The 18,163-nt window shown below is 39.8% G+C and overlaps 1 protein-coding gene across 1 annotated transcript in view; it reads right to left on the bottom strand.

Moving 5' to 3' along the window:
- Positions 1–18,163, bottom strand: part of GALNT2 (polypeptide N-acetylgalactosaminyltransferase 2) — a 64,029-nt gene that overhangs the window by 30,284 nt on the left and 15,582 nt on the right. Inside the window, exon 2 of the mRNA XM_083606057.1 lies at positions 7,013–7,106. Within this exon, the coding sequence (XP_083462183.1) occupies positions 7,013–7,106 (94 nt within the window). The remainder of the gene's footprint in view (positions 1–7,012; positions 7,107–18,163) is intronic.

Consider the following 18,163-nt stretch of genomic DNA (forward strand, 5'->3'; position numbering starts at 1 on the left):
GTGACCGTTCTAATCCCTCTCCTCTCTCAGCAGTGGCCATTCAGGCCTGAAAACCCAGTCGCTTTAAATGCAATTAAGCTTTTAACATAATGTGTATTTTGGACCTTAAAAGGGTTCTTTACCCCAGCGACTCTGCTTACTTTTCTTTCTTTCTTTGGTGATCACTCATAGCTGAGTAAGATTGTCTTCCATGAACACGGTCTTAACAGTGAGTCGTAAGTGACTGTGGAGGCCATTGACTTGTCCACAAACTACTGGAGATGAAGTAATATGATTTAATTCCAGCTAAGCCAGTTGACCCTGATGGGACTAAATCTGCTTCGATCCAACAACTCTAGCCTTACAAGTTAATGAACTGAATGAGTAGGTGCAGCAAAGCATCATAAACCACTGATAAACCTACATAAGATCTCTCCCTCCCTGCCCCTCTCTCTCTCTCTCTGGAATGCATTATCATAAAAAATGCATACGCACAAATGATATGAAGCACAAGTAAGGGTAAAGTGTCTCCATTTCAGTTTGGCTCAAATACACCTGGTCAGCAGATACACATGGACTACTGAATTTAACAGGATCTATTGGGGTTCAAGTCTATTTGGGTTCAAGTTATACATAGCACTTAAAGATGCTTCAAATGCATAAGGTGCTAAAAGAGGATCCCTTTGAACTCTGAAAGGAAAGATTTCTAGATCTTGCATTAACTCCACTATTCTAACATTCCAGTAGAATAAGAAATGTCCTAAGGCTTAAGCCACTTTGCAACTATTCCTTATTTCAGCATTTGTACCCTGCTTTTCCTTCAAAAAAGGAAGCTCAAATAAGCAGCGCCTGGTTAAGGGCAAGACCTACACCAGAGAGGCTGGCAGAACGTTCCTGTTCAGCCCAAAGTGAATTATGGCTATGATTGAATAATACTGAGTCTGTTGGTGCCCAGAGGCATAGCTGGCAAAGCAATGCATCAATCATGGTACAATGCAAAAAAAAAAAAAAAAAAGGGAGGGGTGTGGAGTGGGGAATGAAATGCAAGTTCCAGTATTACACCACAGTAGTTCTCTGTTAACAGTTAAGCAATCAAAACCGGTACTTGCATTCATACTTGGCATGCGCCTGATAAGATTACAGGAAGAATCCATCCTAAAATAGGTTGTATCATATGACAAGGCAAAAGAGGCTCAGCTTCTCCTTAAATACCAGTTTAAATAGAAGTTAGCATGGGGGACCTCAAACAACCAACAGGTCCAAAATTGGGGGGGGGGGGTGGCCTTCACTTTTTAATGGAGACATAAAATATTAGTAACATTTCATTATTATATTAATAATATTTCTGAAAGATAAGAGTGCGAGAATGTAAGAGGAGCCCTGTTGGATCAGGCTCGTGGCCCATCTGTTCTCACAGTGGCCAACCAGATGCCTGTGGAAATCACACAAGCGGGACCTGGGGGCACTGTTACTTGTAAAGCCTGTGTGTGCTCTGAAGTGCAGCCATTGATTAATTCCATAATCAACAAAAATATTCCACAAAACGTAGCATTAGCTTCATGCATAATTCAGTTTACAAGTTATAGCACGCATCATGACAGACCTGCTTTAAGGAAGCTCTGCTGCCAATGAAACATTTAAGAACTTAACTTTAAATATGTCATCCTTACAATTGTTAATAGCAACGAAGCTATTTATAACATGAACTAGGTAATGTGCCATTTTATTACACAATCAGTGAGACCAGTATTTGTTTTCTACTCATCCACTGCACTTTTTTTCAGAGGTTACAGCAATGCAGATAAACACGATTGTATAAATTTGAAATACTCTGCTTAACTGTGACATTTCTTCAATATAAGCACACTGCAAAACACACAAACTCAATCTCAAGAAATATGTTCAACTTCCAGAGCACATCTTCTGAGTGCAAAATGACATTTGCATTTCAAAGTAAAATTTGATTTAGGGAGCATTTATCCTTTTGCCATCTCAGAGCAAATTACTTAGCAGCACCTCTATCAAGTAAGTTTTGTTTTAAATGTCTTTCTTGGACTTTTGGCCCAGGAATCAGGATCCTTCATGGAACCCAATGCTATTGTAACCCTAAAAACACTCTTTTATTTGAGTCTGGAGGCCATTAGGGGGTTGTTTTGTTAAGCTGAAAAACATTAGCAGGCAAGAAGTGGTCTGAAAAACAGATAGGCCATTTACTTGAAATACTTTTTAAATATACATAAGTAACATCAACTTGCTTACCAATTTGTACATTTAAAGACATTTAGTTTATATGCAACAGACTGCAATAAAATAAACTCTCTCATCAATGTTAACATAGCAACATGAACTATTGTTTCACCTTGGATTTGGAGTCCTTCCACAACTGCTATGGATGTGAACTCAGCAAGAATGAGAATGTAACTACAGTTCTAATACAAGAGGGAGCTACATTCAGTCACACTGCTTCAGGCACAAAGCATCTAGTTAACTGTGCCTAAGGAGACTCAAAGCCTTGATTCATCCCTGAATTCAGGTTGACAGATTCAAAAAGAATTTGGGTCAGTTTTTGCTGGTTGCTGTTTATGTCAGCAAGGTGACACTATAAACACTGGAGAGAAAAAGGAAGCATATTTGCTTATTTTGAAGAGTATACTGCTGGAGGGACATGGTAAGAGATAATGAAGTGTTTCAGAAACCTGTATTAACTCTGGGTTGCATTCAATTGTGTCCTTCCCCTGATGAAAGAGTATTTGATCCAGTGGAGACTTCCATAACTAGAGGGGGTACAATCTTTGCTGGTTCCCCAAATCAGTTCTTTGCCCCCAAAATTTGCTTCAGAGAGTCAGAAGACCAAGAGGTAGCAATGTGGGAAGGGGTGCAGGAGAAAGGGGGTATCTGCAGAAGTCACATCTTCCCCCTTTCTACTCAACTCAAGCATCTGCTAGATCAACTAGTCTTGTATCAGCAGAAGAACATTGCTGGATGCAAGTCTACCTTCATCTCATTTCTAATGTCATGCTTTGCTCCCATCTAGTCCTTCCCAACACTTCAGAACATGGATCAGGCAGCCTGTCTCAGATTAGACATCATCAGAAAACAGATTCAGATGTGACAGGCCACCAATAAGGTACTCAGTGCAAAGCAGTACTGATTACATTCTTTGGTAATAGGACAGGATGTAAATGGAGGAGCCAATACTGGGAAAGTAGCCAAAGAGGAAATATTAGTTATAAAGGGTGCTTAGATTTATTCAACCTTTGTTAGTCTCAACCTTAGTTTTATTAATATTTATCACAGCTAAAATTAAAAGATTAAAGCATATTAATTACTACTTTATTAAAAAGGTCAACTGCAAGCCTTTCATTACAAAGTGCGTGGTCATAAAATTTTGGTACAATTTTAAAATGATAGTAGCACTTGTGGGCTGGGACACATTAATTCACAAAGCTGCATATAAATCTTTCTTTAAGTTGAGTGTCAAAAGGGAAGCTCATGTTTTTATGTCCTGCATAAGCCGGCACTACTAAATTCAGTGAGCTATAATCCTCATACTTTATTAACAGTAGTGAGGTCATCAAGTTTTGCAGGATTCAGAAAATTCTGTTTAGAATTTCAAAACACAGAACATCTGTTTACCTTTTAAAACTTAATGGCTTGCAAAAGCCCATATTCTTTTCCTACTGGTTTGTGATCTTAAAAGATGAAGCTAGCACACAGAATTATCAATAGACTAAAGCCATTCCGACTGGACATTCCAGTTCAGTCACAGAAGGGACAAAGGGAGACAATAATACTTATTGCTTCAATGCCCGGGGTCAGATTTATATGCCAAAGTGAACATAGGAAGAGAGATGAAGGACGCTCCAAGAGGCTATGATCTTTATCACCAGGTTAGTAGTAGGCATGTGTGTTTTCTATCAAAGGCTCTGCCAGAGAGATTATTTGCAGCTAACAGAAGTGCTGTCCAAGTGTCATTCTAACAACTTGATAGCCCACAGTAGGATCTGGTGGGCATGCAGATATCATTCTTATGCATGCCCATTCAACAGGGTTACTAGTCAGATAACACAGGTGTCACTCTAAACCCTTGCTAGAAAAGTAATGGGTTGGATGAAGTGATAATGAACAAAGCTCTGCTCAGGATATGGGCCTTTCCTGCCTTCATCTCATTGCAATCCATGTAAAAGTAAAGGTAAAGGGACCCCTGACCATTAGGTCCAGTCGTGACTGACTCTGGGGTTGCTGCGCTCATCTTGCTTTATTGGCCAAGGGAGCCAGCGTACAGCTTTCAGGTCATGTGGCCAGCATGACGAAGCCGCTTCTGGCGAACCAGAGCAGCGCACGGAAACGCTGTTTACCTTCCCGCCGGGAAGCACTTTGACGTGCTTTCGAACTGCTAGGTTGGCAAGAGCAGGGACCGAGCGACGGGAGCTCACCCCGTCTCAGGGATTCAAACCACTGACCTTCTGATCGGCAAGTCCTAGGCTCTGTGGTTTAACCCACAGCGCCACCCGCGTCCCTGCAGTCCGTGTACTCTCTGACAAAGCCATTGCTAAGAGTCACAAAATGTGGGGCTATGGCAAAAAGGGGTAATTAGGAAAGCTATACAAGATGAAAATGCCTTCCGCTTGCCTAGGGAGCAGTCTAGATCCAAACCTATATGTTTAAGTGGATTAATAAGCTAGAAACAGTGAAGCAATTAATATAAAACCGCCAGGAAATAATGTGTTAAGCAGACAGCACTTTGTACTTTAGTGTGCACTTACAAGGAAAAAACAATATTATCAAAATATGGCCTGCTTATCTAGAATAAAAATTAAGCTGGGCTACAATTTCTCAGAAGAGGAACATCCAGATACATTTTCTAAGAATTTCTCTTTTTGGGGTCCCCCTAAACTATAAGTGAAATATCATCCCCCCCACCCTTTTTTTTTGCTGCCCCTGAATAACATGGAGAATTTCAGGCACAACTATGGGTTTAGTTTTAATATTAATTCTAATTTATTTAAAAAATGGAGCAATAAGCTTGGCTTCTATTCCTTCTGGTCTTCCTTTTTTAATCCATAGCTCAAACTGCTGGTGAAGGAAACAATACAGCCCCCCACCCCTCTCACTCTCTCACACACACAGTCAAAATAAAGAACTGAACCTTGAATCTGATATGCCATACTATTGTGCACTATTATTGTTATAGTGTATACATGTTTCACTTTTTGTGCTTTAGTACCCCTAAAGCTATGCACTGACACAGTTTCTCACAGCTATTCCAGAACAGCCCAGAAGCCAAATATATGACTAGTGACACATTTCATTTTTCGGAAATTGCTCTTGGCAATGATGAGAATCATAGCCTAGTCAACAACAATGTCCAGAAGCTTCCTAGCATTTGCTTATGCTGAAGATTCAGTTACAAGTTGCTCATTCTCTACAACATGGTATAAAAACACAGTCATCATGTTTTAAGTGCAACCCTTTAGCAAACACTGCCACTTGGGGCCTCTCCCCACAATTGCAATGACTGGGGATTTTACATATTAATGATACTGAGATTTTCAGGGGCAAAGCTTTCACTGGGGGGAAAAAACAGTTACAACAATTATCACATACAGTCGTACCTTGGTTTTTTAACAGCTTAGTTCTCAAACATTTTGGCTCCCAAACGCCGCACACTCGGAAGGGATTGTTTAGGTTTGTGAACTATTTTTGGAAACCGAACATCCAATGGGGCTTCCAATTGGCTGCAGGAGCTTCCTGCAGCCAATCAAAAGCCACGCTTTGGTTTGGAAGTCAAACGGACTTCCAGAACGGATTCCATTCGACTTCCAAGGTAAGACTGTATATCATTTGTATATCTCTGGGTTGGTTGCCTATAAAGACAGCTTGTTTGGGAAGGTGACAAGGAAGCACAGGGCATTAGCGACTCTTTATCAGGGAAGGGCCTACGGAGTTATACAATATCCTCTGCACACCATGCAGCAGGGCATCATTGGTGGGCCAACCAGAAAGGGAATAATTTTCCTTTGGGGATGCCACTTCTCTTGAGTTTTAATTTGTTAATCTGCTCCTTTCTTTTTAAAAACCTATGCTCTTATATATTATTATATTTATAAAATTTGTATACCACCCTATACCTGTAGGTCTCAGGGCAGTTCACTGTGGAATGGTATAGGATACTTATTATCTGCCTTTTGGTATAATAAAGAGGGAGAATGGAAGCTTTTCCGCACTCCAGAGTGAGAACCGACTGTTGCGGATCTGGCCGTGCTGGCTGGGAAACAGGCGAGGAGTGGGATGTTATATTTCTTATAGGATTTTCTCTCTCTCCAGGATATAGTTATAAGAAGAAGTTGGTGAATATTTTGTCTGGGGTTACCTACGCTTCTCAATCTGGTTTCTGCTTGAGGGCGAAATCATCTTGGGGATACCTGCTCCACATGTTGAGAAGTGGGAGAGAAGTGCATGCACCCTGGGTGAAAGATGGGGGGGACTTGTTTCATGACTTTGGGGTTGTTTTTTTTGATGCAGGGTTGCTTGGTTCATATTTTTGCAATTTATACTGTTCTGATTAATTTAAAGTATCTTTATTGTTTTGATTCATTTATTGTTCTAGAGCTGGGATAGCTCAGTAGAGCATGAGACTCTTAATCTTACTCTGTCTTTACAATATATCTTTTCTGTGTATTTATATATTAAGAAGTGATGTCTTTATTTGTTAATGTTTTATTGTTGCTGTGCTTAGTTGCTGCAAAAGCAGCAAACATTAAATCAAAACGTAAAAAACAAAGTCAAATCCTGTACATGCCTGCTGTAGAGTTCATGATGCTGACTCCCAAGTAAATGGATATAGGATTGCAGTCTTACTGGTTCTAACATTTTATTGTTCGGTTGTATTTATGACGACTTATCAAAACCTTAAAACACACCTCTCCCCTTCATACATATACCAAGCATATTTCCTACTCCTGCTATTAGAAGCTAATTTTCATAACTGGTCCATACTTTACTCTAAAATTAAGAAATACTGTTCAAATACCTGGAGGTAGGGTCTCGATGTTTTGCAATTTTTCGTTCCCATTATTACTGCGTTGTTCTTTGTTGTTTAATGCATTAACGTTATTTGGGTCATCCTGAGAAGACAAAAAACAGATTTGTCATTAAATTCACACTTGACAAAGTTTGTCAAGGAGAGAAATAACTACTTTACTTCCTGGAATCAATAAAATTTTAATTCAAAGTAAAGTGACAGCCTCAATTAGCAAGAGGGATTATTGAGCAATGGAGCATATATTCAGTCATTTCAGACATCCACTATATGTGGAACAAGTGAATAGTACAAGATCTATTGCCAAGGCTACCGCAAAAAATCCTTACGACGACAACAAAAACCATTTACTAGAAAACTACGTACCTTTACAGCTAACACACTGTGGCTGGCCAAAAATTATTAAATATCCAATATTCAGGAATGTGCATGACATGCAATGTCTTAAAATATATGCCGGGTAATCAGACCACTTTATCAGAACCAAACACCACAACTGGGAACTGTCACATATCTACAGCAAGTTATTTTTCCCACCTGTCTAGATTTTACTAAGCTCTGTTGTGATATTCTACTCCACGTGGGAGTTATTCGACCATGCATTAACTTTCCAAACATCTGTTTCTAATTCTGTATACTATGAAAACGAGAAAGTACCCTGTGAGTCACTCCTCCCTCCAAGCAATGATGAAATAAATGAAATAAACAGCTTTAAATTCTGAGAAATTTTAAGATGCAGGGCTTGTAACATGAGCTTGTTTTCTGTGTCATAGTTGTTTGATTTGCCATAGAAGGGATTAGACAATATGCCTTAGACTAGCTTACAATTTTATAATGTTAACAGCCGAATTCATTTCTGTGTTTTCACAGAACCAAGCACGAGGTCCTCAGCAACAGAAATTACATGGCAGTCACAGTAATCTATAAATTTTCCCCTTCTAATCGCAGGTATATACAGGTGGGGGGGGCAGCCAGGTGCACTTGTCCTAGGCCTTGGAGGGCTAAGCCGGCCGGCCGGGGGGCACCAGAGACTGGCTAGGAAGTGGGCTAGCTTGCTTCTGCATATATTATACTGAATATGAATACAGCTCAAATCAGTGGATTCATTGCTATCTTTAGCTTTAAAAATTGAGCATCCCTCCCCTCATCCCCCTATGTGCACTGCTGTACAATAAAGACAATATATTATGCTAACTTTTGTAAATCTTGTGTTTTGAAAACCAGTTCTACCCCAGTGTATTTTTAATGAGTTAACAGCAACTGGAAGAAATACCAATAAAAACCAGAAATGAGTAAATATGCCTATTTTATGAACTTGTTGGTCCTTATTCTACATCTTGCATGTGAACTTTTCTTCAGAGTCATGCTTTCGTGTTTTGGCCTATTGATTTCCCAATAATCGAGTTTAACTCGGGTGGCCGTTAAGACTTTAAAGTTTGTGAAATATGAGCCTCTATGTAAACAAAATCCAAAAGCGAGAGAGAGAGGAAGAAACAGGAATATACTTATCGTCATTCTGATGGCTCTGTATTGGGGTGTTAGTTTTTATCATTTTAGGAATTACTGCATTTGGTACACACCTTTAAATTGTTGCATAAAAAGGCAACCTGTTTGAAACAGAAGGACCACAAGTTTACTCTTCCCTAATTAAAAATGTTTGTAGTTTCTTTTAAAAGTTAGATTGTATTACATTTGCAACACAGCAAGCTGTAGGTCCAAGTCAGACTATAAATTCAGCATTCTACGATGAATGACAGCAACAGGGTTTCAGACAGGAATCTTTCCAAGCACAACCTGGCGATGGCAGAAACTGAACCAGCAATGTTCTGTGTGCAAATCATGTGTTTCACCACTGAGCTATAGCCCTTCTTCAATTGGGGGTGAAGGTAGTGAGAGAAATAGAACCATGTTTTCACTATAATCCTAGCCCTGAACATCTGCATTCCTGGAAGTAGGGAGAAAATGATGGGATATAATATTGGTTGAGGAGATGGCAGATAACTGCATAACAAAACAGGCTCCGTTTATGGTGCTATAATCCATAATTAAACGTAATTCTTACTGAACTCAATGGAACTTGGGAATACAATTGTGACAGGTTAATGTCAACATAGCTTATTTGCTAAATTTAGTTAATTTACACTCCACTTTTAGGCAGAAACAACCTCCCACAAGGCAACTTACAGCACTATAAATTTCAAGGAATATTGCTCAGATGGAGTTAATACAGCCCCTGCTTTGATTTGCTCGTGCTGTATTTTCCCCTATTGTGTTTCCCATGAAACATCTGAATGGAGAAAAAAGCTAAGCAGAGAACTACACAATCACCTCTACTAGCTGGATATATCTTCACAGAAGTTACAGAGCCAGGGACACCAAGTGGAAAAATCAGAATTTCCAATGGTAATAAAGAAAAGGGTACCCCCACCCTCACAGGGGCTTTGCCCTTTGAGATATATGACAGTTACTGCCCAAAAATCATGCACAACTGTAATTTTAAAGGAGACGATGGCAGCAGCCATTTCTCACGAACAGGCTTTAGTAAACTAAGCACAGAAGCCAATTTCTACAGACTCACGCCTGAAGCAAATATATAAAGGAAGTTATAAGTATTTAGATTAACTGACAAAGACAGCATGACGCACAAGCTTCACAGATGAGAATAATCCCCGTCCTGCAATGTTTTATAGCAATACATTTACGTCAGCCCATGTAAAAAATGGCAGATAAAGCTAGGCAAACACTATTAGACAACTATTCAAATGTTCAGCATTGGGGGACTCAACTAATGATGCAGGAAGGTTTCTTCCGCTATGTATCAACTAAGCACTTTTTGTTTCAAGACACAATACAGTTTGGTATGTTGTCTGTTGTAACACAGTGGATTTAAAAGCAGCAAATCTATCATTTTCATGGTACCTTAGCTTTTTATTCCTATTTCTTATATTCACTACAGTACAAAAAGATGAAGGTAACACGACCTGTAGCATTCTACATAGACAACCAAGGTACAGAAATTATTTGACCGTGTTTCTAAAATATGTCTAGATATCCTGACCAGATTGGGCTGAAGCAGACTTCAGGCCAGACTGACTTGTTCTGAATTGATTTGTGCAGATCTGTAGCTCAAAACAGGCTCTCAGAAAGCCTGCAGTGTGTTTCTGAAATGTTGCAATTATTAATTACAACACCATGTAAGGAGAATGCCAGGGTAAGTAGAGGGCAGGAAGGAGTCGGGAAGGCTAGTCACGCCAGCCAGCACTCTCCAATCACAGTGCTTGGGAGCTTCTGTTGATGTTGGGGCTAGTTAGGTAATTCCTGCCTATGGTCCACAAGTGGGCAACCTGTAGCATAGAGGTGCATTTATGCAGCCCCTCGTACTTCCTGAAATTGCCTATCAGAGTTCCTTCCATTTGTTTTCTCCTTGTTTTCATGGATTTTAAAAGTCTAAGTGCTTGCTCACCTGGGCTCCTAAAATATGGTGTTATTTTAATCTAAACTTAGGATAGTCAAACCTAGGAAGAGGAAACAGCTTTTTATCATATATTTTATTATATAAAAATTCAGAGTAGTAATTGAATGCCGTGGGGTGAGGGGACAAAAATCAAAACAGAAAAAGTATCCTTTGGGACAGTAAATCTTCCCAGCTTGTAAGAGCACTAATCTTATAAAACTAACTCATCAAAATAAAGGGAAAAGATGTTTCAGATATATTCCAAACAGCCAACACATTGTAAGAATCTCAAGCAGGGATATAATTTGGAAAACATGGGAACATTTAAAAACCCTCTCAATGACTGCAAAATACATCTTCACTTAACTATGGTCATTGTTGACCCACCATTATGTTTCAGTAGTTTAATGTAGCGGAGTTTTCAACTGAAGGTTAAAAAATTCACACTCTAATTGTTTGTATCTAAAATGAGAGTCAGTCCATATCTGTGCAATTATACATAGACAGCTGGATGAATGCTAGGTTTGCTGAGATGAATTTCTCCAGACTGTGTGGAATGTCAATTATACCTTAAGACTGGCTTCTATAAAATAATATATTCCAAGCCATTGCCATTATTCTGAATAATGCCTAGTACTTTGGTTTTACAAAAAGATTCCCAAAGGATTATTAAAATGGACACTGCATAAATTTGGAGGCATTGGACAGAATGTCATTTGCACAAGGAAAATAGTTTGTGTGTGGATGGTTTAATAAAATCCAATAACACAATTTAAGATCTAGTGAATGGATTTATACAATTTAGAATGCTGAATACAAAACACATTTCAGTCACTAGCATGTTCTCCATCTCAAGATGTAGTAAAAGGCAGGGAAAGGTAAAGTTGGGTTGCAGCTTTTGGGAGGAGTGTCCCTCTGTGTACTTTAGGAAACTCCAAAATTAACTCTGCCCAGGTGTGAAACACAAAGAGCTTTTCTATTCTAGTAAAGTTCCATAAAAGACGAGAGATACAATGCTCAAAAAGAACAGAATTGCCTTTGCTACAAAAATAGTGGGTCAATTTCATAGTTCCTATGAATGGGGCTCCATTTACAATTCACAATTGCCCCAGCTTCATTGTCCCCATCCCCCCAAATCTGCTCTGAAGGGTTGGAGCAGGGGTCGGCAGCATGTGGACCATGGGCCAGATGCGGCCCACGAAGACCGTTTTACCAGCCCACAAGCCAACCCCGAACCAAGCCGTTTGCTTGGCGAGTTCCCCACGCACTGTGCTAAACCAGCGCAGCGCAGCACAGGGACTCGCCAAGCAGCACCGGATATTGCATCTGCGCACGCACAGATATTGGAAACTGCGTCTGCGCATGTCCAGACGCCAAAAATCGCTTCTGCACAGGCGTGATTTCCAGCATCTGGGCATGTGGAGAAGCGATTTCCAGTGCCGTTGACATGCGCAGACGCGATTTCTGGCATTGTGCTGCGCCAGTCTGGCCCACAGACAATCTCCGTGGGAGTGATCCAGCCCATGGCCGGTAAACCTTGGCGACCCCTGGGTTGGAGGTTCCATACTGGGAGGTGGCACAGAAGGGAAGAAGAAATAGTGACAATCACTACTCCTCTCGCTCTGAGATTAGCAGCCCCCATGAATCACTAGCACTTTTGCAAATAGAAGTGCAACTCTGGATCTAAAACACTGTTTATACCAGATTAACAGGCCATTTCTGGAAAATTCAAAATGCATTGTGTAACAGTGTGACAGACATGAGAACAGCCTGGGATGTGTTGGAAGAGAAGATGCTTGCAATTTCTTAAGAGAAGCAATTTAACAGCCAGGTTTTCTACATATTGTGAAATAGCCATCTGTGTGTTTTTACGTCCACTTTCCATTTGTAAATATATGCAATTTCTTTGCAATTCAGTGGTGCAATATTTAGCACATTTGCTTCAAGAACGAAGTCATACTAATAGAGTTTAACTATGGTAGGTTTAGAAGGCTGCAAGGTGTATTTGTGTACCACGTTCCCCTTACAAGACCCTCAGACATTTAAATCAGATACAGATAACAATTTGCAGTTTAGCAAGCTAGGTGGGCCACTGAATAAAAGAAGGGTTTGCAGTACAACCTGTCAATGTAAGCAAAACTTGACACCGTGCTGTGTTTCACTGAAAAGCAAGATACAAGTAAGACAGAGTGTCTACATCTTGCTTTCTCAACCTGGTGCCCTCCTGAAGTTTTGGTCTGCAACCTCATCAGCCCCAGCCAGCAGAGGGGGAAATGAAATAGATTATCCTGAAAGGCAACACAGTTGGATGGAGCCTAACAGGAAGGAGCACTCCATGCTCATGCTACATTTTATTGCAGATTCCACTTGTAACATTTGCAAAAGCAAAAATCAGGTCAAGACTGGCTAGGGGAGTTTATTACATCATATTGCTGATATTTCAAGCTTGCTAGTACTGAACCCAAGTTGCAACCATTATTGCCAACCTGTGCAGCACTAATATGAGCAAAGCACTTCACAATCGATACTAACTAGGGAAAGTAACTACTAGCATTTTCTGAATGTCAATACAGAAGTACCAGAACAGAACAGTATCGCAACTGCAATTCAAAGGCATGCATAATGTGCATGCATAATGCTATGTGTGCATACTGGTGCCTTTCCACCTTCCCATCCAGTCCTCCACATGCCCCTGAAATGCAACTTCTGGGAGTTGGGAAACTCTCTTAAGCTACATGTAACGGGAGAGGGATCATTTGATTCCATTTGTGTGTAGAGAAGCATTTTCAACTGGCACACAGAGCCCTTTGGGTCCTGGAAAATACTTTTCTATTATGTCATGAAAATATTATTATAGGATTATAAGAAGCCAAGAACAGAATTGTCCTCATAGAAAGGGTGCTCTGAGCACATACTAATAGAGGCTGGGGCGGGAGTCATTTTCCTTGTAGGCCCCGAAGAGCTGCAAATTCTCCAGAAATTGGCAAAGCACCTCCTCTCCTTCCATAAATGAGACCCCCTGTCAAATAACAAAAAAGCTTTCAGACATTCGGTGTCTGAAAGGGCACCTATAGGATTTCAACTGCATGACAGTCTCTGATTCTATTGCCTCTGGAGTGCAGGCAAAAATCACTGCCCTAGAGAGAAAGCGAGACACAATACACATAAAAAGCTGCTGCCATGTTTGCTTCAGCAATAGCAGGGAATACCTTTCAGCTACTTTTCACTAGTTAAACTCTCTCTCATTTGAGAGTTGACTCAGTCCTGGCTCAAGCAGTTTCCATCTGCTAAATGTGCTTTGATTCTTAATTAACACCAATATATTCAGAACCAAACACTGCTAAGAAAGCTGAAAATAACAGTCTTTGTACATAAATAAGCAAAATAAAATTCTGAGAACTGAAGCCAGGCAATAGCAATCAAGCAGGAGCCTGTCTTGTGTGGTCTTGGCCATCTGAAGAGTCTTTCTGAAACCACAGATTAACAAGAAAGGGCAAGGATCTCTCATCCATGGAGGTAGGAACCTTGCAGGTAGCCAGCGGCTCACCTTACAGTGCTCTGGCTAATGAGGTTAATGTTACTTGAACTACAAACAACCCTCAACTCTATCTAGTTTTATTAACATCTAATGAATTAAATACTTAAATATATTATACCATGCATATACTGTGGTATCTGAAGAAGTGTGCATGCACAAAAAAGCTCATACCAATAACAAACTTAGTTGGTCTCTAAAGTGCTACCTGAAGGAATTTCTTTATTTTGTTTTGACTACGGCAGACCAACACGGCTACCTACCTGTAACTAGATTATTGGATGTTAGCTGCTTCTATAAATTATAAATTTTAATAAATTAAAATGAGTAACTATTATTTGTTTTGAATTCATTAAACATTTACCCATGCAAACATTTGCCTCTTAGAAGAGACTTTCACTCCTATTTTCCCCATGGGAAAGGGACACACACCAAGGGAGTCTAGCAATCTACCTTGAAAGCCTTACTGCACAAGGCAAAAACCTGATCCTATGCATGTTGACTTAATAGTAAGTCCCACCAAGTTCAAATAAGCCCAAGAATACTGGTTCTATGTATCCAAACAAACTTCTGTTTGCAACACAAACACTTCCATGCAATCTTACTGTAACATGGTGTTTTGATGACACAACCATGCCAAACCTTTATTTGCAAATCAAGAAAATCTTAGGACAAGTTTTGAAAAACGTAAGTTCAGACAGGTAAGAGACAGGCATTACAGTAGTTTGCAAAGCCCTAGTATATTGGAATGAATTATTATATACAGGGTTATAGAAGGATTATTTATAAAAATCCTTCACATTTTCTCTTATAGGAAAAAAAATCATTTCCCCCTAATATGAAAATAAGTAATTATAGAGATGAAAAACTCAGCTACCATCAGCCCACTGAGCTGACAAGGATATTGCAATCTCACCCATATGACATTTGTTTAGCATTGCTCAGATATCGGTAGTCATTTGAAGCAGTCATACCTGTAAAATATGGAACTATGACAGCAGCATGAGCTGAATTCTTGAGCTTCTGAGTATGCATTCCTAGATCAATACACCAAGATGAACCCAAGGATGCATATATGGTATTTAGAAGAATTGACAACATAATGACCAATAATGCAAACAGAATAACTGTGTTAAAGACAAAAGGCATGACTGCATTGATGTTATTAGAGAACATAGCAAGCCAGCCTAGACCTCGGAGAAGTGTTAATTTTTTTCAAGGCATTTGTCAAGAGAAACATTTCCTACTACAACTAGGTGCTTCACAGGAAGAGAAAACCTGAGTTAAAAACTGCCAGAATGACAGTAACAGAACCAACTCAAGTCTACAACTGACTGAGCAACTTTAAAGGTCATGTAGAAAAAGCAAGCTGAAGCAAGTTACAAACTGAAGTCCTAAAGTTAACAGAGAGATGTGTTAACAGTATAATATTTGTTTCTGGAAGACTTCAGTGTATCATTCTTAAAGCAAATCACACAGAAGGAACTTTGTTTCCAGCAAACAGACACCAAAGCACAGGTCATTTCATGATACACACGCTATCAAGAACATTATATAATGATGAATATCTATCGGGCAACACTAACATCTGCAGCAAAACACTGCATCCTTTCTTGAACAGGCACAAGACCAAGCGCAAATCCCCGTTACCAGATAAATCCAAGTGCAGATCAATTAACCGCTGTTAAGTTTTGAACAAGTCAGACAAGGCCAATGTAGGAGCATAACAAAAGATTTATTTCCGACTACATGGATTTTTAACTTTCAACAGTTCCTTCCTCTGCAAAGGGAAACTTATACGTAGATTCAACTTTCTTCCCTTTTAGGTTTAAATTGGTAGGGAAGGCCATTCTTTTCTACTGAGCATTAAGAGGAACAGTTGTTTCACTCCCTACTGCTTATTTTTTTAAGCCTGCAGTTTGTTAGTTCTGCTTGCTGCTGTGTCTTTATGCTGTGTTTTTGCTATGGTTTTGGTGGGTGGAATTTCTTCATCTTTATCTGTGAGGTACCCTTGTATATAATTTTTGGGTAGAAAGGCAAGATATGTTATTAAACAAATACAGTGGCACCTCAGATTACATACGCTTCAGGTTACATATGCTTCAGGTTACAGACTCCGCTAACCCAGAAATAGTGCTTCAGGTTAAGAACTTTGCTTCAGGATGAGAGCAGAAATCGGTCTCCGGCAGCGCAGCAGCAGCAGGAGGCCCCATTAGCTAAAGTGGTGCTTCAGGTTAAGAACAGTTTCAGGTTAAGTATGGACCTCCGGAACGAATTAAGTACTTAACCAGAGGTACCACTGTATAAGTATATTAAAATAGCACCTTGAACATGCAACAGTAGAGTTGTCAAATACAAGTCCTTGTTATCAAAAACAAGAGACAGTACATTTTAGGAAGTTTTTAACATAAAAAATAATTGCCTTAGAACAGCACTAAGCATTGGGTTATGACTACACGTGTGTCTGCTTTAAAAATAGATTCTAATTGAGTTTCCTCGGTGGTTGATTTTATTATGCTAAACAACTAAATTGCTGAAAAATCAGTAACTAAATAGCTGCTTTTTCACAGGATTTAGAAACATCTGTTTGCTTTGATAGAAACCAAGGCAGGTCCAGGAGTCTGCTGACATATACAACCCACTAAGAGAACAATGAGGTTTATCAGAGATGGCATATAAAAACCTTCATTTGAAAACCATACTAAAGTATTAACAAGCACCAAACATTCAAGTCAAGGTAACAAAAAGTTTACTAATGAGTTGCGCCACAGACTGACTAGACTATAATACTTTACAGTACAATCCTATGTGCACTTACCTGAGATTAAGTCCCACTGAACTAAATTGGACCTGCTTCGGAGTGAACCATCACAGAATTGATGGTTCACAGATATCCTTTTTTTCTTTTACTTCTCTGTATTCCCCTCAGCTATCTCTGCTCCTCCCAACACACGCAAATGGCAAAATCCAACTGTTGGGGCAGGAGTAGTTTCTCCAGTCCTTTCCACTATTGCAACCCACAAAATTCATCGTGTTTATAAGGTGTTCTGCCTTCCTCTCTGGTGTGCAACTTGACTCACTTGCATCAGTCAGCTGCAAATTCATTCTATATGCATCGTGCAGAATGGATCCATTTTCTTTGTGACATTCGGTTGCTTAGGTTTGTGTAATCTGATCTTTGAGGGTCAATGTCTGCTACATGAAAATAATGTCTAAAGGGAGAGGGACTGACTAGATCAGGATGGCCCAGCCTTTCACACCAAGTGGGTTGCAAGAGTACTTCAACATGGAACCTGCGGGCCGTACATTGCCTTACTGTGCAGGGTCGGGGAGTCAATCAAAAATTTGACACCCCTGCCAGCCCTCACAATGACTTTCCAAAGCCAGCTAAGCAAGGTGCCCACTGTTATGGTCTTCAGCAATACCCTGTTTCTTAATGCCATCGTTATATGAAATAACCATTGAAAAAGCATCTCAAAACACAAATAGTTTTGAGATTCTGAAGGTTTAATGGTGATTCCTTTTTGTTTCAGCCACAGACTGATCTGGCTCTAGTCCAGAATCAGAAGCAGATTGCTGACAAGGCAGTTCCGTTGAGAACAATTTTTAATAGCAAAAGTATGGGTTATGCATACTCAGTGAAGGCACCTGAACTCACTCACAGTCTCAACCTTGTGTAGTTCATTAGCCCTTTTACTTAAAAACATACAACAAAGAGTTTTCCTAAGCCTAGAAGCGGGTAGGTAGGCGAGTTCCTCAAGCAAAGCCTCTCTAAAAGAGTTTGAAGGCTGGCGAGCCTTGCTGAAAGGAAAGTGAAGAGCGATGAATCCCTCCTGGGATAAGAGAACACTTTTTTTGTCAACTTGGGAAAGCAAGTTGCCTCGTTCCAACAACCTCCACTGAAGCATGTACAAACAATGTAAACAACAGCAAACATGTTAAATTACGGGGGAGGAACATGGAATATATTATGTCTCTTGTATATAAACTGATGCACAAAGATTTAGGTACCCTGCTTCTCCAAGATGAAAAACCCTATTATGATCAGTATTAATTCTGTGCCTCATCCCACCGGGGTCTATAATCAACCAAGTCATACTGGACAAACTCAGTGGGCGGTATCCAAATAAACAGATCCACTAGCCCAAATATT

The sequence above is a fragment of the Podarcis filfolensis genome (genome assembly GCF_964270895.1).
Source record: "Podarcis filfolensis genome assembly, chromosome: 3".
Classification (NCBI taxonomy): domain Eukaryota; kingdom Metazoa; phylum Chordata; class Lepidosauria; order Squamata; family Lacertidae; genus Podarcis; species Podarcis filfolensis.